The sequence below is a fragment of the Rhinolophus ferrumequinum genome, chromosome 19 (assembly GCF_004115265.2).
Source record: "Rhinolophus ferrumequinum isolate MPI-CBG mRhiFer1 chromosome 19, mRhiFer1_v1.p, whole genome shotgun sequence".
NCBI classification, from domain to species: Eukaryota; Metazoa; Chordata; class Mammalia; order Chiroptera; family Rhinolophidae; genus Rhinolophus; species Rhinolophus ferrumequinum.
Window position 1 is genome coordinate 10,250,589 of NC_046302.1, and position 24,211 is coordinate 10,274,799.

At 42.3% G+C, this 24,211-nt stretch overlaps 1 protein-coding gene and 1 long non-coding RNA gene across 14 annotated transcripts in view; one reads left to right on the forward strand and one right to left on the reverse strand.

Moving 5' to 3' along the window:
- Positions 1–16,548, reverse strand: part of PTPRM (protein tyrosine phosphatase receptor type M) — a 799,491-nt gene extending 782,943 nt beyond the window's left edge. For 3 of the 11 annotated variants that reach the window (XM_033087225.1, XM_033087224.1, XM_033087223.1), the window contains exon 1: positions 15,489–15,934. In XM_033087225.1, the coding sequence (XP_032943116.1) occupies positions 15,489–15,561 (73 nt within the window). In that variant the 5' untranslated portion in view covers positions 15,562–15,934. Of the gene's footprint in view, positions 1–15,488 lie in introns of all 11 variants that reach the window. The other 8 variants (XM_033087230.1, XM_033087229.1, XM_033087233.1 and 5 more) reach the window with 7 other exon arrangements.
- An 89-nt stretch (positions 16,549–16,637) lies between these two features.
- LOC117011708 (uncharacterized) lies at positions 16,638–22,340 on the forward strand. Of its 3 annotated transcripts, none has more exons than XR_004421051.1 (3): positions 16,638–16,767; positions 18,487–18,587; positions 22,103–22,340. It is a non-coding gene; the product is annotated as an uncharacterized LOC117011708 (long non-coding RNA). The 3 variants fall into 3 exon arrangements; XR_004421050.1 differs by having other exon boundaries at positions 16,691–16,827; XR_004421052.1 differs by having other exon boundaries at positions 16,699–16,833.
- Positions 22,341–24,211: the final 1,871 nt, after the last annotated feature.

Below are 24,211 nucleotides of genomic sequence, written 5' to 3' on the forward strand. Positions count from 1 at the left end.
TACAGAAGACAACATTCTGCCCTCTTCTGCTCGTGAAAAACATGGATAATGTCTCTAATCAATTAATTTCCTTCAAGTTACTTAGAAGCGAGGTATTTTCCCTTTAATTTACTATTTCAGGGGGCTGTGAAGCAGCAGTAGCCACACCGCCCTGCTGAGCTCCGCCAACTTGACAATTGTTTTTCACATCAAAATGAGAAATTGCACCAAATATTTAAGCATACTTGAAACTTACAATATGTGCTTTGGGCCCAAAAAGCAGGGACAAGAACAGAGTCTTTGGGCCCAAGAAGCATTGGAGGAAAGGAGCACACTGGGGTCCACAAAGAGCTGTACCCACTGTCTGTGTTACACCCTAGAATGTGTTGCTGCCTGAGTTCCATACATCATAAAATGACAGTGCCACCATGTTCACATTATACAACTGCTTTGGCAGTTATAACATGTAAAGGACCCAGAACCCAGGTGGCATGTAATATTCATATTTCCATTTCCCTTGCTCCTGGGAAACCAGAGGAAATAGTGGTTAAGTTTATCAATCGGATTACAAATGGAAGAAACCTTGGGGCTGGGGAACAGTATCCCATCAGGTTTGCAGACATAAAGGAAACACACAAGGCAATGGCTCAAGGTTATTCCATGGTCAAAGGGCTCTAACAATGGCATAGGCCAGGCACTGTGTTTTCTGTAGGATGACCAAGGAGAGAAACATCCACAGATGTGACTTTTCCACAGATGTGACTTTCACAGCTGATAAATGAAACAGCTAGAACTCAAGTTAAATCAAGCTGTAATCACCTTCAGAATACACCTAGAGACACGAGAATTTGTAAAAGTTTTACTGTCAGTTATCCTATCTGACCTCTGAAGCAAACCTATGAATCAGAATGCCATCGAATGACCCTATTTACAGATAAGGAACTGAGTTCACTGAAGTTAAACAACTTCTCTCTCAGATGACAGGAAGTGGCAGGGTGGGCCCTTGAACACAGGTCTTTCAATCCTAAATTCCTTCTTTGTCATACTGCCAATGACTTTCCAACTGTGTTCTGAATAGCAGAGGTACTTCAGGGCACAGGCGCTGGGTTCTGGCAGACCCCTACATGGGACCCAATTCTCCACCTCTCCTTGAATCCTTTGTAATGCAGCCATGCAGCCCCGAAGCCCCACATGGAAAGGGGTGCACTCTACTTCCCCACCCTTGACTGAAGGCTGGCCTTGTGACTGGCTTTGACCAGAAAAACAAGGTGGAAGAGACAATATGCCCTTCCCATGGAAAAGCCAAAGGCCTTGGCACACATTTGCCCTCTCTTTGGAAACTCTGCCTGCTGGAGAATGAAGGACCACATAGAGGAAAGACTCGATGTCCCAGGCAAGGCCATCCTAGACCAACCTACAGCCAGCCAGCCCCCAAGTATCAAGACAGCCCAGCCAATACCAAAGAGACATATACAGGAAGTATACCAAGCCCCGCTTAGATCTGCGGACCACCCATGGAACGTGAAAAATAGTAAATGGTTGTTTTTTTAGCCACCAAGTTTTGTGAGGTTTGTTACACAGCAATAGCTAACCATTATACTTTGTTTGCCAATTTGAAGTCATTTTTTAAAATCTGTCCACATAAAATTTTGTTGAACCGAAAGATATTTTTTTTGTTTGTCTACCTATGTAAAATTTTGCTTAACCAAAAGATTTTGATGTTTTAAAAAATAAGATAACTACGGAACTAAACTATAATAACCTCTATACTGTCTTCCCATTCCCGTGTCCTTCACCCTTATTGAACTATAAATGTGTTCCATGGTGTCAGTAGGAAATAAAAGAAATGCACACACACAAAAGTTATATTTAGAACGATGACTCAGATGTTAAGATTTGGAACTCATTATTTTCTGCTAACACCACCCAGTTCCAAAATGATTTAATGCATTTATAATGATACATACGAAGTCTAACAATTAGGTTCGCGAATTTGCCACCATGTGCTTACATTGGCAGCACTGTACAAACAGCTCGGTAAGGTTTCATAACCTTGGTATATCAGTGTCTAACAGCTGTCTATGTGTAGCGGTGTCTTGCTAAGTGGTGTTCATTATTGTTGTTGCGTTATTTTGTGTGCCATCACGAGAATGTCTGAGCTTGAATTAGAGCAACGAACAAACTCTGAATTTCTTGTTAAACTTGGCAATAATGGAAGTGAAATCAGGGACATGTTAGTCCAAGTTTATGGAGATAATGCCATGAAGAAAACAGCCGTGTACAAATGGATTAAACATTTTACTGAGGGGAGAGAATGCATCACTGATGAAGAGAGGTCAGGGTGGCCAGTCATGAGCAGAACTGATGAAAACATTGTAAAGATTCACCAAATTGTGCTCAAAATTGTTGGCTGACTGTGAGAAGTATAGGAGACCAAGTAAACATCTACAGAGAAACAGAAAAATCTTAACTGAAAATCTTGGCATGAGAAAGGTGTGTGAAAAAATGGGCCCAAATAAGCTCACCGGTGAACAAAAGTAAAGGAGAGTCGAAGTTTGCCAAGGCCTTTTGGAGAGGCAAGATGAGGTTTTGGGTTGTGTTATCACTGGTGATGAAACATGGATGTACCGATATGATCCTGAAATAAAGCGTCAAAATGCACATTGGAAGTCAGCCAATTCTCCACGACCAAAAAAGTTCCATCAGTCCAAACCGAGAGTCAAAACGATGTTGCTAACCTTTCTGATATCAGAGGGATTATTTATTATGAATTTGTACCAACTGGACAAAGAGTTAAAACCAAGATTACTTTTTAGAACGGCAGAAAAGGTTGCCTGAAAAAGTTAGACGACCTGAACTTTTCACCAACAATTCATGGCTCTTGCATCACGACAATGCACCAGCTCACACAGCACTGTCTGTGAGGGAGTTTTTAGCCAGTAAACAAATAACTGTATTGGAACACCCTCCCTACTCCCCTGGCCCCCAATGACTTCTTTCTTTATCCAAAAAAGAAGGAAATATTGAAAGGAAGACCTTTTGATGACATTCAGGACATCAAGGGTAATACGATGACAGCTGTGATGGCCATTCCAGAAAGAGTTTCAAAATTGCTTTGACGGGTGGACTAGGCGCTGGCATCAGTACATAGCTACCCAAGAGGAGTAGTACTTTGAAGGTGACCATAGTGATATTCAGCAATGAGGTATGTAGCACTTTCTCTAGGATGAGTTTGCGAACCTAGTTGTTAGACCTCATAAGATAGAACAATGTAAATTAGATTGAGGTGAGAAAAGTGAAAAGGAGATTAAGAATCAGGCAAGGAAAAGGAATCAAAAATGAGCGTTGATTACACAGATAGTCACTCTAGGTGTTTGGTTTCTTTTAGCCCAGCCAGCATCTACTCTCTTCAAGTGGTAACCGAACCCATTTGGTCTGTGAAGAACCCTCCATTTCCCTGATGTTATTCCATATGGTTCAGGTGTGCTGACCACACCCCAGGTCCAGTGGGTGGGCCAAGCAGAGCATGAGGATAAAGTAGAAGCAGGTGATGTGAACTGACTCCCTGAGTCCAATAGCAGGAGTGATTTGCACCAATGGAGGAGAGAATTTGTCTTTCCACTGGGCTTGGAGCTGGAGGATTCAGCCTATAACCTCTTAGAAGCATCACAGGGAGGAAACGATGCTTACTTAGAGAGGAAGACTAAGAAACCCGATGACTGAGATGAGCCCCTGGGACCAGCCGTGCCCACCCAGCCTCCTCTGTTACTTACGGGGCCAGTAATCTCCCTGTTTGATGAAAGTCTGCTTTGAGTGAGCTTTTCTGTTCAAAAAGTGCCAACTACTACCGACTACCCACTTGAATCTGGCTTTCTAACAGCCAACATAAAGAGGAAAACTTGATAGGTTATGCAATTCACTTTGTCCACAAAAGGAAAGTAACTGCACAGGAGAATTATACCTTTCCTGGAACTAAGTCCCAGAAGGAAATCTCCCCAGGTCATTATAAAGATTCTATATTGTGTAATAAAACACCCCTCAACACCTTTGTAGTAGACAGAACACTCCACTGGAAAGGCTTTTGCTTAGAACACACCTGAATACAGGTGGTTGGCATCAAATCAAAGGCTAAATCAGCAAAAGGCAACTCTGCATCTCTGTGCATGGGGAGGGAAGACGTAATACGGTGCACGTGACCTGGCTTTGATAGGAGTGAAGACAGCTTTACCTCCAAAAGCTTCCATCAATTCTCTCAACCAAGCTTTTATTAGCTACTGGGCAGCAACGAGTTTGAGAATATCGTATCTTTTCAGCACAGTACTTAGCACCTAATTAGTGTTCGACACATGGTTTTTACTTATAACTATCAATTCCAACACTGAAATTAGGTTTATCTCTGTTGCCAACATTTAAGGAGAATTCACAGCCTAAACACTCGGGTGGCTACAGCACCTTTGGTGGCACCATGCATGGCACCTACATTCCCAAGTATGGAGGAAAAGAGTGAGCTGCCTTGGTGCATATCTTCCTTTGTGTGGAGCCAGTCGATGGCAAGTGTGGGAAGCATCAAAAACCCTTCAGACAGCCCTTCAACACCCACTTCCTTTTAACACGGAACTTCATGCTGTGTCAGGCATTCTCTCAGATTGGACTCAATGTTCTAGACATTTCTCCCATCCTCATCTATCAAAAATGACCCATTGATCCAGGTCCCATTCACTTACACCATGCTATCTGACAAACTAATTTGAGCTAAGGTATAGGAGATGACAAGCCTCATACTCTTTAAGTGATTGGAGAGACCTCACAGATCCTTGAATTAAATGTCTTCATTTCACGAGGGAGAAATCTGACATCTAAGGATGTCAACTTATCGAGGTGACAGCTAGTTGGGGATGTCATATTTAAGATGACTTAATGAGCCACCTTTCCCAGAGACGGCACTTCAACAAGTACCTTTCTTCCTTGGTCAAAACGATGAGCTAGTAGTAGGAATTCCAAGTGCTTTAACAAACTGGTGTGCCCATTTTGAGGTTGGTGAGTATTTGAAGAATTACAACAATCAAAATGCGAAGCTTTTGGCCCATGCTAATGGGGCTTCTAAGGCCAATAATTCTACAGTGTCCATTCATTTCAGTGAACATGAGATAAAGGAATAAGTCCTGGAAAATACTCTTCCCAATATCATCTTGTCTCATGTTCTTCTCTGAATGAGTCATCTCAAAATGCAGCTCATATCTATAAATTTAAAGATCTAAAGTCATCGGTGTTCTCATTATTCTAAACTGTCTTTACTTTTTTACTATAATATCCTAAAAACTCCTGACTCATATCACATTTACCAGAGGCTACCAAGTTGGAAAATGGGTATGAAACAGAAGTTTCTATAAATTACCTGTTTCACAATTAATTTTCTCTCCTGACACCAGAAAACCTCTGCTTCATTAAAAGAATATTGTCCAGTCAATTATAGTTTGGTACATAAAAATTCATGTAGTGATCCTCAGATGCTTTCTTAACACTAGTCAGAGAAGATTTGATAAATTTTCCAAAGGGCAGGATCTCTGAGTCACTGCTAATTTCTTACCAGTAGTCTTTCAATTTTTAATGAGCATCAAATTCATCAGGGGTATTTCTTTACCAGTTTCTGTGACCCAACTCCAGAGATTCTGACTCAGTAGGTCTGTGGGACCAGAAATATACATTTCTAACAAGAGCCTCAGTTGACTCCAATGCAGGTGTCCCACAATGCCTTCCATGGCACTGAGTAGTGCTGGCTTTTCACAGTGTCAATTCTGAAGTGATCACTTTGCAATTTTCAGTTTGTTTTTTTTTTCCTTTCAAAACAGAGTATCGGCCATATATTTATGACATATATGTGTATATAACCATATCTGCATACTCATCACCTTTACAGCCTCCAGGCACAACTATCGAGCTTTGAACCCAAAAAGGGGATCTCACCGCCAATATTCAAACTCTTTCTGACTTATAGAAACAGCGAGTTCATATGGTTAAAACTACAATGGGTATGGACAATGGCAGAAGTGACCAATCCCCTCTTTTCCTCACAACTGAACAGACACAGCCCTGTCACCTCAGGAGGCCTCCTACTTCCTAACACCATGGCATTGGTCCTCTTGTTTAGTCTTTACAATTATCCAACAAGGTATGTTTCCAGAAAAGAAAACTGAGGCTCAGAAAAATTAAATAACATGCCAAAGGCCACATGGTGTTCAGTGGTAACAACAGAATTCAAAATCCGGAATATCTGATCTGTCCCGGAGTGGGGGAAATAATGGGGGGACGGGGGGCTCTGACCTTCTTTCTATACTTCATGGACCCCATAGCTGAGGAAGGGCCTTAACACTCTCCACTTGCCCAAGTCCCTCTGTGACTGGACAGGCCCATCCTCCAAACCTTTTGAGGGTCAGTAACACAGGACTGCCAACAAGCTGCCCACAGAGGCTCCCTGCCCACTGAGCAGTCCTGGAAAGAAAGGGAGAGGCTCTCTTAAAAAGCCACACAAACCCCAAACAGGATGGAGGCGGTAACTGAGAAAATAGGGCAAGAACCCCCAGAACATACACACGACGTAATGCCTACAGATAACAACTGTGAAGATTTACACCACATTCAGTGGTCCACATTTCAAAAGTCAGGGAAGTAAAGACCACAGTTTATGAGACAGTTGTCAAAGTAGCCTCTTCTTATTAAGTTTCATTACCTGAGAGTACCATACTCGATGAAAAATGAATGAGAACACGCCAGCTGTACTAAAGATGTGTCGGATGTTAACATGAGCAAGTCTGAGCTCTGTGTAGGTATAATTAATTTTATTCTACATCAGAAATAAAAATTGCAGAGATAATATCTACTATTCCCTGTTATGGAACCTTGTTACTAGAGATACCATAGTTCTTTTAATATACCGGTGACTAACTCAAATCCCCCCAGGAGTCATGAAAAATCTCTCATATAATAAATTTATTTTTTCAGTGATCAGTATTATATCAAAATTCTACTTTCTGGCAATAAATGATTTATAAAATTTTACTATACATGATAAAAATTACAGGTTTACTTTTACATATTTAATTAATAAAAGTTAACAGTTTTTCCCTTAAATTTAGCAACTGAATCTCTTACACACCTACAAAGTGCAATGGGTACCAAGAGCCAAACCCACAACCTGAGTCTATTGTTAAGGTTTTTACAAATGCTTAAAAATGTCAAACTTGATAGAAAGAAAAGAAAAAATATTAGCAATAAGCGTAAGTAATTTGATATTTTTCTTCCCCAAGGGAAAGTCAATCATTTATTTATTCATTAACAAATATTTATTAAATGATTACTACAAGCTAAACACTGTTCAGTAATTTGGTTGTATACATCATCAGCATTTATTTTAAAAGGAATGCTTTAGACCACTTTATAATTTTGTATCTAGCAAGAAAAAAATGAGTCGATTTCAAGCATGTGGTTATGACATGATTTTAAGTACCTCAAACTACTCCAAGAAAGATCAAATAGGATCCATCAAAAATGGATTGCAAAATGGGTGTGGTCCAGTGCACTTTCACTGGCTGTCAGAAGCCCATCTGAGAAGCTGTTCTTATTCTGTTGCTGGAATCAGGGGAGGAGTAATGGGGCTTCCGTCACCCAAAGTAAAACATATTCTTTTCATTTTATGCAATAAATATGCTTTCTGCATACTGAATAGAAATGAGAGATTAAAATGAATCTTTACCATCTGAAAACAAACCGATGCTCTGTAAGCTTTTACGTTTTGCAGCCCATGAAAAGTAAATGCTTTGCCTCTGCTTAGGCTGTTGTACTTAGAAATAAACCATTCTGTTAACAGTGACCTTTCCCTCCAACGGAAATTCTAAAATCTTATCCATTTAGACAACTCTCTGAAAACTCTTCTCGCATTCCCTCTTTTCTGCACAGTATGCAATCATTGCTCTTTGGCCTGCCATGTCAAGTGCTTCCGCGATTAGCCCCAGTTCTAAGTGACACAGTGTCAGGCGGGGTGTCATGTGGGGTCTCAGCTCCTGCTCCCCACACAAGAACACAGGATATGGTGAGGCCAAAACGGAACACCCACGGAGCCATAGGTAGGGGGTCACACCACTATAGTCTCACTGGAGGCTGGATTCACACGACATGCGACCTGCTGTCCGCTTTTCTGCCAACCGACCGACTCTCTGACTTCCCTCGACTCTCCTTGACTCCCCAATGCAGCCGCAGCAGCTATACTAGTAGCCAATGGCTCAATGGTTACAGCTGACGGCCATCTACTACCCAAGCCAGCACCTTTCTACGTGAGGCCGAGAGCCTGGAAACTGCTCTCCCGGCTCTGTCCCCACACACAGCTTTCTTCTAGCACATCTTCCACCCTCTCCTTGTTTTCTACTCAGGGCCCAACACTTGTGCTTCATATAAAGTTTTTAATGACTCATTAGTCATGAGTTTAAGCAGCAAACTGACTGAATCAGATCTCCATGCAAATTTTAATGACTTCCTGAGTTATATACCTAACCTGACAGAGCTGTGGAAGTAATCTCTTGCAGGTGTGAGCATGGTCAGCGCACAAGCCACTTCATAGGGGTGTCGCACACCTACACATGGCCACTCGCTCCACTGCCTTTTCCGGTTACTGCTAACAGGCCTGATCCCGAAGGCCCCAAAGTTGAACAGGAACTCTTACTTAGTTGGCAGATCCGTACTACTTCTAGTTCCACTGCTATATATAGAACAGCAGCAACATGTTACAGAAGAGGAGGAGGAGGAGGAGAGAAAGAAAGAAGGAAGAGAAAGATTATCACAGAGGAGTCTAGTTGCCTTGGGGTCAGTGCTGAACAACAAACTACAACTACTTTTAGTGTCACTACAACTTCCACTAAAGAGTTAAATGTACAATATGGAGGCAGAGACACACAGACAGACCAAGGTCACTAACAGCGTGCCTTCCTCCAGCGGCGAGTGAGAGTCCAGGAAGCCTTCCCCGGGGCAGGCTGGGCCTTCCTGGCTCAGGCAGGCGGGGGTAGGGGTGCAGCTACACCTAGTGATCAGCTGTGGATCACAGCAGCAGGGCAGGAAGCCGGAGGCTAGCCTGCCTGTGAAAAGCACGCTGGACTGATTCTCCCCAAGTCTGGTGATAACGTTTTCAAGATAAATCTGTTAAATGACATCACAATCGCTCTCAGGTGCCTGGAGTGTTACATGACAGAGATGCAATGCTTGTCTTTTGTGGATAACAGAAAAACAAGGCTCTATTTTAGGATACACATTGTCAGTACTTTAAAGAGATGTATAATGAAAACCTTTTGTTTTCTGTTTGGGAGTTGAGTTCGTTTCCAAAGGCAAAGTTTCACATTTCCACATTAAAATTATAAATTCTATGTATATTAACTCCCAGTTCTCTCCTAAGAAAGTCCTTTTTTCTTTCCATTTCAGCAGATTTTCAAACTTTTAATAGATGGATGACTTTTCAAAGTCTGGTAACTATATCTTTCTTATCTTTGCTCATCGTTGCCTCAATGCTCCCTCACCAAAAAAGGGGACTTACAAACAGTAAGTGCTCAATAAATATTTACTTAAATTAAAGGCATTATTTTAATAGGCACATTGGGCTCTGTGCTTCTTACAACAAGGCAACAGATGTCTTCTACACACAATATCAACCCAGAAAAATTTCCAATGGCTAATCATCACTGCAAAATTTAATTAAAACTTTATATTGTGGTTAAGTAAAATTATAGAATTTTTTTTTTCATTTTAGTTTTACAACTGACTGGATCCAATATCACCCCCAGATAAGTCTATTATTTGAAATGTCATGCTGGCGGCTTCACCTAACAGGCTGAGACTCATAACACAGTCACATCAATCTGTTCATAATTTCGGCAGTGTTCATCAAGAGACTAATAACTGCATGAATGTGAGTTATATTTTCACCCTTAGTTCTCTTCCAGCTCTTGTCGAGGGAGGCTGGAAATGCAGGATGAGGATCCCGGTGCTTTTAGAATCGTAGTTCTCCCATTTCAGGGCGTATCAGAATTCCCTGGAGGGCGTGTCCCAACACAGACTGCTGCCCACACCCCTGAGTTCCTGATTCAGTAGGTCTGGGCAGAGCCCCAGTCTGCACGTCTAACTAGTTCCCAGATGCTGATGCTGCTGGTGCAAGGAGAACACTTGGAGAACTACGTACTCTTTTAGAACAATGTTTCTCAAAAGCTGGCCACAAACCAGGATCACCCGGGGACGCAGTGGGACCCTCCAGGGACCTCCCACTTCAGAATCACCATGGCTCGCAGTAGACATCAGCGCTGGGAAGGACCACTGCAGGTGATCCTGGGGCACACTAAGTTGTGAAAAGCACCTGTTTAAACACAGGTCACCATCGACACTGGTTCAATACCCAGAGGCCCTCCCCCAGGCTACAGAAGCCACTGAGGAGTAGATGTCAGCTTGATCTACCTGCACATTTTGTCACTCTTTTTATTAGCCTGCCTTAACTTTCCATATGTCCCAACTGTAACAGCAAAGAGGACAGAGACAATCCCCTGCTGGGATCGCCAGAACTTAAACCGTTACTTACAACGGAGCACACAACCCTTTCCTTCTCATGCCTGTTTCCTTCTATTTTTCTCTCACACACTCCCATCCTTTAATTATGCCCTGGCCTTGCCAGCTGCCCCACTGATGTTGGCGGGGCGGGGGGGGGGGGGGGACTACAGACTACCAAGGTTGATGACTAAAGCTTTCCTGCTCCCCACCCAACTTACTTTTCTCTCTGTAGTTTTTTGTAGCTACAGGCTTTCTGATGAGTAAACTGAAAACCACGGCAGTATTTCAGGAACAAGAGAAGCTCAATCTTCCTATGATGGGAAGTGTGTATTGTTTTGTATCTTTTTTAAAATTGTCATTGGTGAGTTTGAAAAACTTTACGTAGTAATTAAACCTTCTCTCAGTTACAAAATAAGCTTATTGATATGTTGCATTCAAAAAGTTTGAAAAACTTTACATAGTAATTAAACCTTCTCTCAGTTACAAAATAAGCTTATTAATATGTTGCATTCAAAAAGATATTAAGCACACTAAGATATGAAACTGTAAGAAAGTTTGTGGGAAAGCTGGTTTTCAAAGAAGAATCTTAGAATTAACGTTAAAAGCATGGTGGACACTACCCTTACAAAAAAATATTATACTACTGAAAAATTATGTAACTACTTATTAAAATGCCTGACACCCTAACTGAAAAGTATGCCTTAAGATACTTAGATAATACATGCACATTCCAGAAAACTTAAAATCTAAAACAAAAACTGAATGAAAACAATACTTAATCCAAAACAGTTTCTCTGGCAAAACGGACATTTACAGCCTATCGATTTCTAGAATGTAGTATAATTATAAGGGAACTATGAAAAATGTAAATAAAACCATCAACTTTTTTAGAATAGTCACAGAAATACTTAAATGTTAAAACCCACTTTTCCCAAAACTAAAGACTATACTTGATTCATATAGGGTTTATATAATCTGAAGATATAATTCAAATTACTGGTTCATTAAGGAAAGTTCATTTAGAATTACTCAAGTTATACTGTATACACACTTATCCATATATCACTATTATGGAAGTAACTTCTCTTCTGAAAACCTGTAAAATAACTGAAAATATGAGAGACTGAAACTTGTAATTTTCCAGATCAGAACAAATTATTATCTCAAGCAATACTTATTTTCATACACATAACACCAAAAATGTTATAGTAATGTCTTGGCATATTTCTTTCACACTCAATGATTTAAATTTGAAATATTTTCATATCAATTATTAATCTAGTTAAAGCACCATAAAGATGTAAAAAGAAAAAATAAATCCAACTGCTAAACAAATCTATCCCCACTCTTTGTAAAGGGTACTTTAAAATTCTGTATTTTGAAATAATTTTAGACTTAAGTAAAAGTTGCAAAATTAGTATAAAGATTTCAAGTACACACTTCACCTGAGTTCCCCAAATATTTATATAACCATAATAAAATTACCAAAACTAAGAAATTAAACTTTGGTACAATACTGCTAACTAAACTACAGATTTTATTCAGAGTATGACTCTTTTCCCACAAATGTCCTTAAACCTTTATTTAAAAAATAAATTCCTCAACAAGAGTCCCAAATTCACAAGGTTATGTTAAGGTTTAATCTATCCCAAATACTGTAGTAGTAAACAAAGGGGCCAATCTGTTTGTATTTCTATTTCTGCAAACCCAAGTTTGCTTAACAGAACTTAACACACCAGTCCCAATATAATGTAAAACTAAACACTTTGTTGTATAATATATATTATAACTTGGCTTTTAAGAAATTGGGTCAAAGAGAAATGATCTGCCAGCTGTTTGGCTTCTCACTATAGAAAACAGAATTTCAATCAAAAGTAAAATGATTTAACTTTCTTCCTCACATCTTATATACCATTTTACAAAAATATATTTTTAATTAAAAGCCTAGAAGGCAGAAAGTGAACCTCCAAACAGTCTGCCTAACAAATGAAAAATTATCAAAATGGAAAGTGATTTTTAACATGGAATGTTTATAGTAAATAAAGTCCTCATGGACCAAAAACCTAATTCTTTACTTTTTTCCTTCCAATAAGTTTAGCACTCTATTTCTTATGTCTGACATCCAAATTACATGTAGAACACTTCCAGAAATGATTAATTAACAATCATTCCCATTCCAAAAGAGGATATGAGAATTAGGAGCACTGCAGAAGGGGAATAGCAATGTACCTTGTGTATAACTCTTCGTTATACAAAAAATACCTTCACTGATTACATAAATCTTCATGATTTAGTCCATTGGGTGACCTAAAGAGAACCCCTAAGTAAACTGTTCATTTCAAATGAAGGAAAAATGCAAGCCAAGTCTAACTCCTAACAAGTCACTCTACACTCTAGTATCAGTCAATTCATGCCCAAATTGAATGTTTGCATATGATCAGGATTCACATTAATAATTTATTTAGCAAATAGTGAGTGACTGTTAGGTCTAAAGCTCCATGTTAAGTGTTTTATGCAGAACCAAAAAGAAAAAAAATTGACTTTGCCCTCAAGAAGCTTACAGTTTAGTTCTTCTATCTTTAAAATCGATTCCCGTATCAGGTGAAAAGCAGCCAGTTATCACAATTTCCAGAAGAATCATAAAAGGAAATGTCAATGTCACTCATAATCATACTTAACTTTCCCAATATACAAAAAAAAAAAAAAAACACCTTCCCAAAGTACTAAGTGCCTCACATCTGTACTACCTAAAATGCAAAGTGGAGGGAGAAAAAATGTAATGCAATGCGACATATCTGATCCTTGCATACATAAAATTTACTAACTTTGAATTTTTAAAATTTCAACATTTCTAATCAATCTCTCAGATACTGCCCTTCATTTCTCCTTTACCCATGAACATACTGGGACAACTCTGGCTTTTCAAATAAAAAAAAAGCACACTTCAATTAATGGTATGGTAACTCAAACAGATATATTTCCTCTGGGGAAAAAAATCTGCCTAATTTTAGTAAGTGTCCCTTTTGTTTAGATTGGTAATTTAAATTAGCCTTAACAAAAACACAGGTCAGTGCTACCCAGGCTGAAATAATTTTTTAATGATGAGGGACTAATTGTTTAAATAAGCTACGTAAATATTTTTCCACCCTTTTGCACACAACTTAAAAATCTATCCAAATGCTATTTGACACAGCTTAACTTTAAACAAATCCCAGTCAGGGAGTTATGGATCTTAATAAAGAGAAAACCATCACTAAGGCCCTCATACTTGCTTTTTAATATTAATGAGTTATATAAGGCTCTAAAACTGGAGAGTCTACTCCATAATTCACTAATAAGAAAGAACGCAGGCCAAAATCTCCACCAATTTTATATCAGACAGCAGTGTATCACTTTGTTAAATCCTCTGGAGCAACTGCAATTACCAGACAGTTAAAGAAATATTAATCTTAGGAAAAGGGTATTTCTCTAAGTTGACGGGTTTGGGTTTCACAGCACTGAGCCAATCAGCCAACTACAAGCTCAACTTCATCTCTGCCGCCAACTGTGGTCCTGCAGCTCAGCAACACATTCTGTGCCTGTGTGTTCCTCCGTCTCCAAGAAAGTAAAAATGTATCATATGTCTCCACAGGCCAGAGAGCCAAACATCTCTAATGTTTAAAATACGCGTTTACTACCAATGAAAGTCTCCTTCATCAAATTAAAAAAAAAAAGTCCAACTTATTCATTCCTTCCGAATAAACATGCAAACCTATTTTGCAACCCAAGTTTAAGGCCAAATAGCGAGTTTATAAAAAGAAACAAAAACAGAAACAAAAAACAGCGGCCCAGTGCCACCACTGTAGGTGGACGTTAATGAAACTAATACACATGAGACATAAAGTGTGTAAATATGCAAGCGTTTGCTGTCCATCCACGTGTGTGCTCCAGGTACTGATGGAGATATGGAGATTATCCCTGTGACACCATTGTGGGGTTTCTGCCGCTCGCCTGACCCCGGACTCCGCTCCACTGCTCCTCTCCGCGAGGGGTTCCTCCTGGCTTAGAACGCCCCGCGCGCGAAAGCAGGCGGGCGGACACACACACACACACACACACACACCATTCACACGCACCGCCAATCCATTTCCTGCCCACCTGGGACCCCCAGGCGGCGGAGCTACGCTAACAAGTTGGTACTGGCCAGCGGCCCTCCGCTGGAGGCTGAGGGTGAGGAAGTAGAGCCCGGTGGGCACGGGGTCGCGGCGACGCGCGACATGGGGTCCCGGCCACTCCCTATGAGGCTGCAGGGTCCTCCCATTGGGACTGACGAGGAACGCTTGCCCTGGCTTTCTGGAACTGCCTTGCGACCGCCGGGACAAACCCGGGTCACCGGCGGCTACCGGCCAGAGGCGGCGGCAGAAAGGACAGGGTGCCGAGCGATCGTCGCTGCCGCTGGAGCTGCTGCCGGGTAGGGGCGATCGCCGCGGGCGCAGCTGGGCACCCGAGATCCGACCCGGCCGCTGCACGGGGTCGGAAGGACTGCGCAGCGCCCACCCCCGGCGACCCCGCGGCTGCAGCTCCGAACTTCAGGCAAAGTTTTCTGCGGTTCCTGTGGGAGCCGGCCAAGGACTCAGAGTGGTGGCCGTCCGCCCAGAGCACGAGCCCAGGCCGCGCAGGGGCGGGGGCGGAGATGGGGGTCCTGGCTCCCAGGCTAGTTCTCCCGGCTCGTCTGCTCCGCCAGCCGGAGTTCTAGTACGTTCCCGCCCTACCCACCGGCCCCTCGCCGAGCGCCGACTAACCCGCGGGCGCGGTTCCCGGCGCGCCGCGCCCCCGTCCCGGACGAGCCGCCAGTGTCTGGATCTCCCACCCCAGGAGCTGCTGGCGGGCCTGGCGTCCCGGGCTCCCGCTCCGGCCCGCGCGCCCCAGGCGACAGCAGAAGTGGCCCCGCTTACCTGAAAACGACTCCCCTGTTGCAGTTAGCAAAAGTCCGGCCAAAGTCGCCAGGCAAGTCCCAAGTCTCCTCATGTTCCTAAGTGCGCTCCGGGCCGCTCCCCGGCGGCGGTGGGTGGGCGGGAGCTTTGGGTTCAAGGCAGCGAGAAGAGAAGGGTAAGCAGTCAAAAACAAAACCAGTCCCCCAAAGTGCCAACAGTTGCAGAAGTCCGAACTCCCGCGGCTCCCGGGGCCAGGAGTGAGGGTCCTGGGTCCTCCTACCCCTCTTCTGATCCGACTCGGCGTCTGGCGCTGCTGCGAGAGGGAGCGGAGGGCTCGCCCGCCGAGTCAAAATCCGCCCTCCGTTCTAGAGGCTGCACCCGCCGCCGCTCTCCTTCTGCTCGGGACCCGAGCCGGCGGCGCTGGCCGTAGCCGTGGCCGCTCGCGTCCTGCCCGCCGCCTCTCCGCCTGCAGCTCCGAGCCTAGCCCCCGGGCGGCGGCGCGCGGATGGCAGCCGGCGCCGGCTCCGCGCGGGGCTCTTGCTCCCAGACTGACTGGCGGTGCCCCGCAGGCCGGCTGAGGGAGAGCCCACGTCACGGCCGCCCGGCGCCGCTGCGGCCCGCTAGAGGGCGTGAGCGCCCATGCCCGCCGGCCCGCGCCTTGCCGCTCGGCGGCCGCGGCGCCTCCGGGAGGGAGATCGGCTGGGGGCGGCCGCCGCGGATCCTTCGTCACCCGCGCGGAGAAGAGCAGCGTTACGGCTTCCCACCCTCTCCTCCTCCTGGCCCCTGCCGCGTCTTCTGTTTTGTGGCTGGCTTCCGGGAGGGTGACCGTGCAAGGGGCTGCGCCTCAGCCAGAAGTTTGTCCCGGATCATGAGCCGCTAGTTGTTGGTGAGAGCGGTAAGCAGAACTAGCGGCCTGCGGCCCCGCGGTTGCGGCAAGCAGCTCCCACCGTACCTGGAGCCGGACGCCAGTGTCACCGAGCAGGGCCAGCTGCACCCCAAAGTCACAGAGCCCGCGCTCCGCGCGAAAGGCGAGCCAGGAGATCCGGGAGGCTCCGAAGGGCTCTGGGCTGCTGCGCGCCGCGGGCGGAGCAAAGTTGGCGGTCGCGGGTGGAAGAAGCGGGAGCTGCGAGCGCCGCGACCGTGCAGCGCGTCAGCTTGCCCCTTGGTCCCCGCGGACAGATGCGCTCCTTTCCCTGAGCCCCGGAACTTTGCTGCTGCTTCATTGTGCCTCCGCTGGCCCGGGTGGATCAAAGCGAGCCGTGGGCAGTGCACGGAAGGCGGCGGTCACACCGAAACGAGGGTTTGGACGTAACCTGTGATTTCTGTCAATGGTGCAAAGTGTTGGGGAAAAGGGGAAGAGGTGTGGGTATGAATCCAATAAGGTCTTGAAATAGTTATCATTTGGGGTATGGGATGACTATTTTAATAAGTGAATTTAAAAAGCTTCAAATGTTTCAGTAAAGAGGATCACTTTGTAAAATTACCAAAAAAGAAAAAAAAACAACAAAAAACAGCGATCTTTCTGTCTCCCTCGGAATAAGCATAATAAGCCACCACCAAACAGCTGTAGATGACAGGCCCAGATAACAATGCAATAGAAGGCCTGGGCTCTGAGTAACATGGTGTTCCAGCACAGGCAATGAATGAAATGGGCAAGAAGGCAAATCCGTGATGCAGGTGTGCACTTTCACACTGCTTTCCCCTAGTACTTATTATAAAGATCCAAAAAGTACATCGATCCCACACTCACCTGTCTCCAGTGGACCCCAGAAGCAACAGACAAGAACATGTTAACAGCTGTCACCTCCCTAGGGGCACATTTAGGGACTAGACAACTTTTGCCTCTGGTGTCCCAACCAACCGCTCCTCTTTCTTCAGGAATTCCATTTACTAGGTCTTTATCAGAAGTGCTCTTTGAAAGGTTCTATGTTAATCATTTACTTCTTAATATGACCTTACATCATCCTACTACTTCCCCCAAATATGTACTTCTTGAGCCTTATCTTTAATTGAAAGTGAACATTTGAAATATAGAGAAAGGGGAGTCACATGCCTCAAAAGAATCCTCAAGTAAGGATGGTCCAATCTGCCACCTGGGCTTCCCATTTTGTTGAGGTGGTGTGTGCATTATGATGGAACCCAAATTTGCTTTCTTTGAGTGGTACTGTGCTTTCCGTTGCAGCTTTTATCCTAGTAGATTCGTGGAGATCCAGATAATGAGGTAGAAGTCAATCTAGTCACTTCTGAGGAACTTATTTACATTGGGTAGAGAAGTTAATATTAGGGTAGGATTTCATTTGCAAAGTATGTTAATTTTTTCAGCCAGTATCTGTTAATGCCATACTATATCTCAGGCACTGTGCTATGCGCTGGAGGTTGTCTTAGGCTGTGCTCCCCAGAAACAAACCTGGAGGTAAGGACTTAAGGGCAAATGGATTTTATCAGGGAAGCAATGCCAGGAAGAAGTATACAAAGAATGGGAAAGGGAGACCGGGGCGGGGAGTCAATATAGGGTGTATTAATGAGCAGGTTACAGGCAACTAGGACTTAATCCTTGGGTGACCTTAGGGATGGAGCACCCAGAGAGAAATGTGTAAGGTGATGAGGGATATAAATGATTAATGTCAATTACATTGTTTTGTGCACCTGAAACTAATAAAAAAAGTTATACAAAATATATAATAAAAAAAAGAAAGAAATATATAAGGTGGCTTGGTGGTGGGAGTGGGAAGCGGCTGCACTCATACGGTGAAGCACCAGTAGAGAGAAAGCACTGCAGGGACTCCTACCGCTGCTACCCAGGTAACCGGAAGGTACCTTGTCCCTTCCTTCTGTTACTTAAAGCTTAATGGGAGGGTCAATGAATTTCGACTATTCTCTGTTCACTAACACTACAATGTTAAACTGACTCTCCACTTATTAACCTATAATCCACATTGTAAACAGTGATGCGGATTTTGCCAGCAGCTCCTTACCTTGCAATTCATGACAACTACTGTTTCTTTGCTCTCTCTTACAGGTAACCAGCCAAGGCAGTGTTGAGCCCAAATGGAAGGTCTCTATTGAGTGAATGGATTGGACTTCCTCTAAGGAAGGCACATTGTTGGACCCTTCCCAATGGTACATTTGCTTTAACTTCTTTTTGCAGCAAGGGAGATTTTTGTATTTTAGTCCAACCATGTGACATTCCTTGCTCTCTAGAGACAATAGTGACATTAACAGTATGACTGGTCAGAGTTGGAGTGCTGTCAGGCCAGCGCCAAACATTGGTGGGCTTGGGGTAAGAGTACAAGTGGAGACTCATCATATGTCTAAATATTACAAAGTTATTACTCAATTTAGCAAGTTATTATATATTATATCTTCCTACCTTGACAACTACAACAATATTGAAAGGTAAGAAAACCTATAGTATTTATATGACACAAGTCAACAAAATATTAAAGACAACTGAATATATTATGAGTATCTAGATTTTCTGTTGGTAGTCTGGCTGTATAGATAAGTAATAAAATATATACATGATTCATACATTATTATATATTCCATTTATAACATTGATTTTTCCCTTTATGTTACTAAAATCACTTATGTGTTATAATGAAGATTGTCACATAATTTGTGTTCCAGTGACAGCAGCGCTCTGAAGTTATGCTATCCTGTGTGGCGTACCTACTCACACTTCAGTTTTGTTCTGCAGTGGCACTAGCTATATTGCAAGTGCTCAGTAGCCACATGTGGCTGGTGCCCACTGTATTTGATGACACAGATATAGAACATTGCCATCATCATAGGAAGTTCCATTGGATGACACTGATAAAGGATTTGTGTATTCAAATTATACAAAATTTGAGTATATTTCCATCAAAAATGTAAATTAAATTTTTAAAATCAGGGAGTTAAAATTACTTTCTTACAGTGGCTGAAAGTTATTTTCTTCCAAATGGTTCAGCTATCTATTAGAATTAAAATTTTAGCTACAAATTATGATTATGAACACCAACATTTAAATAAAAAATATTTGTAAAAAGCTTAACATTTTTATTATTTGAAAGTGAAAATTTAATTTTGCCTTAATTTTTAATAAAATAGGAATCTATTAGCAAATCTAGCATTCAAAGTTCACCTAGTTGTCAATTTAAAGAATCAGTATCATGTTTCACATGTGTTAAAACTACATACTTATTATTTTAACAGTAATATTAGCTATTGAATTTTGTAAAATATTCCTCAATCACCATGTTCAAGTACATGCAAACACCATACTAATGTGTGACTTCCAGCAGAACCGTAGATTGGATCACGAAGAGAAGCAAGAAAATTGATGGTTGGCACTACTAGGAAACATTGCTTATTATTTAAGACTGTTTAATTAATATTCTTGCTGTCTGAAAGGATTTGACTTTTAATTTGACTTTTTTTTTTAACTAAGTACCTCTGCCATTACATCATCCATACACCTACAAGTGTCCATGTGCCGTATCAGCAGCAGCATACCTTAAAAACCTCACTGTGCTATTTCAAGGACAAAAGTTGTTGTGGAACATTTTTCTGGGTCCTGAACAGAGTTAGTCTTAAGAGTGGATATTTAGGGTTATGTTTTATGTGCTCTCAGCACTGAGCACCAGCTCCCTCGTAACAGAGGTGACCATGTGTCCCTTAATAAATTTAATTGTATATGTGCGTGCTACTCAGGGTCCTGAAAGGCACAGGCCCAGGGCAGGAGCACACTTTGCCGAATCTGTGGGTAGAATTGCCAACGGTCCTTATTCAGTGATGGTCTCTTTGGCAGCCCTAACTCTGATTGTGAAACTTGTCCAAATTCTGTTAAAAGTCAAAATGTAAATTAAAAAAAAAGAAAATTGATCCCACCATAACCTAATCCTACTGATCTGAAATGTTATGTTGAATTTGGAGGTTATCCATACGTAGAAAGTTCCTAATTTATCCAAAGTATCACCACACCTGCCAAAAAGCATAGACAAAAGGACCATTTAAACATCCCTCAGTACTGCTTAATTGTCCTGAACCAGCAGAAAAGAAAAAGATTGTCACTGTTTTTGTTGCTCATGTTTTCTTCTCTAGGCCTTGCTATGATTACTTCCCATTTTTAGAGGTGCATTAAGATCATGAAAAGTGTATTTTGAGATAATAAATGGAAAATGGAAATAAGCACCTTTGTATAGGTTTCCACAATGATGTATTCTCTTTAGGTGATCAAAGATAGCATGTCCTTAAAAAGGAAGGGAGTGAAGAGGGAGGGAGGAAGGGAAGAAAGAAGGGTGGAAAGAAAGAAAGAAAAGGAGTCAGAGACAGAGCTAGCTCAGAATTTGGAGTTCAACTTGACTGAGTCTCAACTGTGTAAGTTAAATTAGTTAATTTCCCTTTCCTGGCTTCTAAAAATGGTATTACATGTGAGTTCTGTGTGAATCCGGAGGCACTGAGCAAATCTGATTATTACATTAATCTCTGATTAAGCAAGACTTTAAGTGAGCAGTGCATCACAATCTCCACCTCCCCTGGTGTTTTTGTTTGTTTGTTTTTGTTTTTGACCTCAGAGAAGTGTGTGAGCCACGGGCAGCAGTGGGGAACTTGGACACAGTGGTATGGTAATCGCTGCTCTGCACGTACACTACATTGGAGTCCACTGTACTTAAATTCAGACTTGAGAGTAGCACATAGAACTTTGCACCCAGTACTTCACAGCTTCACTCACCTTTTGAATGTATATACATGAAACCAGGAAGAACTGGATGAAAATAAAAAACACATCATTAGTTTTTCACCAGGGCTAGAAAAAACAGGTCATTTAAACATTATCTAGTGAAGCCTTGTTCTCACCTGAACAGAAGAAAGAAGGGGGGCAGATATCCTTTTTTGTAGTTGTTCATCTTACCTAACATCAGAATTTGTCACTAAGACAAAGCTCATCCAAGTATAGTTCAAAGCCACCTTTGTAGAAGGGCTTAAATCACTAGGATGAATTTTTAGATGCCCCAGGAATTCCTTCTCATGGCCTAATTAAAAGGGGAGAGGTAATAGGTTTTAGTTCTTTCCTTTGCTTACATTACCCTCAGAATATAAATTCAATTCCTGAAATGCTGATACTAGGGTAATACATTTGCATATTCTTTTTAAAAAATCTTAACCCTCACACTGTTAATCTGTGTGACATTGGGCAAGTCACCGAATCTCTGCCTCATTTTCCCTATTTATAAAATGAATGCAATAATTGTCCGCACCTTACAGAGTTGTAATGAGGATTAAATAAGATAATGCAAAGTGTTTAGAACAGTTTCTGATATATCATTATATAGATCATCATGTATAATGATATATAAGTTGTTATTAACCACTGATTTTAAAATCAAATGCTAAAGAGTCGGCTCTGCACAAAGTTCTATGATGGAGTTCCATATAGGTGGAGATGGTAAGGCAGGATAAGTAGCCTAGAGAATTGACCTCCTCCTCTAGCATACAAAGTGAGGTGCCTCGCTGGTTACACAACAAGTGACTGAATCCAGCACCTGCAGCTGGAAAAAAGAATTGAGTTTCATCCAGCAAGGCTAATCCCTATGACCCATACCTGACCTTTAGCTAATAATAATGTCATTATAATCTCATTTACATTGCAGTTACTATGACTCCCATCATGCACCTGGCGCCATGACAGTTACAGAGGAGCCAAATAAGGAAGAAAGAGTGGGAAATGGAGGGTCGCACCTAGGTAGAGATGAATGAACCACGTCAACGGGATGCCACCAATTCCCGCCCAGGAGGGATAAATACCCCTAATCGGGACTTTGTCTGAAATACTCAAATCTCTGAGTTCACCTGCAGTTCCCTCTCAACTGTACTTTAGTTTCAATAAACTCCCTGTGCTTTCCTGCGTCTGTCTCACTCTTGAATTCTTTCTTGCGCAGAGACAAGAACCTGGTCACCGCCGCTCCGGGTTGACTTCTCTCTTGGACATCCCCATGAGTCTGTGGCGACAATGGGATAGAAATACCTGGGCCCAGTTACTATCAGATGGGAAGACCTTCAACAGAGCTTCCTGTCCTTTCTCATCAGACTCTCCTTTTCTGGGCACACTGAGATGGTACGGGTCTGCCAGACCCAACACCAGACTATATCCAGTTAAAACACATGGTTTATCGTGGCAGGCCCTTCTTGTTTGCTCATCTGCAAAATGAGAAAGAATAATAATTTCTGTACTGTCTACACCATTGCGTTGTAAAAGTCAATGACAGTGTGCATAAAAGTTTTTTATAACAGGGCTTCAGTTACTAGACTTTGATTTTATTATGTAGCTCTTCTATTTCATTTTACCAGAGAGACCTAAAAGTTCACAGTTTGCAAATAGGTCATATTTTTATAAAAATCTTTTGATTGGAACTTCTACTTTTTTTGCTATCTTAGATAAAATCGTTAGGATGGTTAATATTCTCAAAAAATCTTAGATGTGGGGTCAATACAAGGTAGATCCTACATGGTGATCTCAATATACTAGAAAATAGAATTATTATATTCTAAATATACCTATTCATAGGTACATTATAGCTATGTTCCCAGAAACAGTAATAATGGGATGTCGCGACCTGCTGGAGAGTCCCCAGTTACAGTCTGATCTCCAGAATGTCTGTCCCCTCAGCAGGTGGTTTTGTCTGCTCTTTGGGTAAGGACACAGATCTCCGGGTGAATTCCCTGCCCTGTGTGGGCAGGACACCAGGGCTGCTTTACACCCAGGGCCCTTTGGAGAAACAGGTCATGCTGTAATCTTTCTTTCCGCTCCTGCATCCTGGAGTAGGGGAAACAACTGACCAGAATAGTCTGTCCGCCCTGCCCCTCCGGGACAGGAGAGCCAAAGGCAGGCTTTTTCCTGTCTGGAAACACGGCTCCATCTAGATGACCAGAAGCTGTAGCAACATTATAGATACAGTAACCACCCTCCCACAGACACATCTGGAGAGTTTTCAGCCTGGTTCATTGAATCTGAAAAAAGACAAAGAAAAAAAAAATGATTGATGAAGATTTCATCACGGCCCACTAGCGGTCACTTTACAATCATTCCACTTTTAAGTCACCAAGAAGTCCTAGAAGAAAATGCAGTCTGTAATCTCTTTGGAGATCTGCTGGCTCACTCATGGAAGGTGTGAAATGGTACTTCACCATCTGAATCACAGTCAATTCAAAGGCACAGACACCAGCTCACCAGCAGCAGCTTCTTTCCATGTGGGGATTCATTAAAAGAAAGAGTGATGTCTTTGTGATCCTCTTTCTCCCCCAGAGGCTTTGAACTGATGTTTTATGTTAGTTCTTGTGCCTTTGTATGAGACAACTGTTTTTCTCAGAACACAGTTTAGAGGTTAGTCAGATTTTCCAAAACTCAGGGTGGAAATCATGGTACTGTATCATGTTCCCATGGATACTTACTTCCTTTTTATTTCACTGTCTAAAACAAATCTTTTGAAGTCAACAGGTAGGTTCCTTAAAACTCTGCTTGACTAATACTATTAAGAAACATTACGCTTACAATGTCAGTTCTACCTCAGATTTAATTATTGCACCAGTGGTGTCCTAGGTCCTGTGATCTGTATAATACAGCTGGGTTTCCACTAGAATATGAAAAAAATATTTCACTGGTAACATCAAAGAAAAAGAGCATCTTTACTTTCTCTTCATCTTTGATATTTTAAAGTTTCCAAATGTTGCATTTTGCATTGAAGATTTCTAGGCAGTCGTTA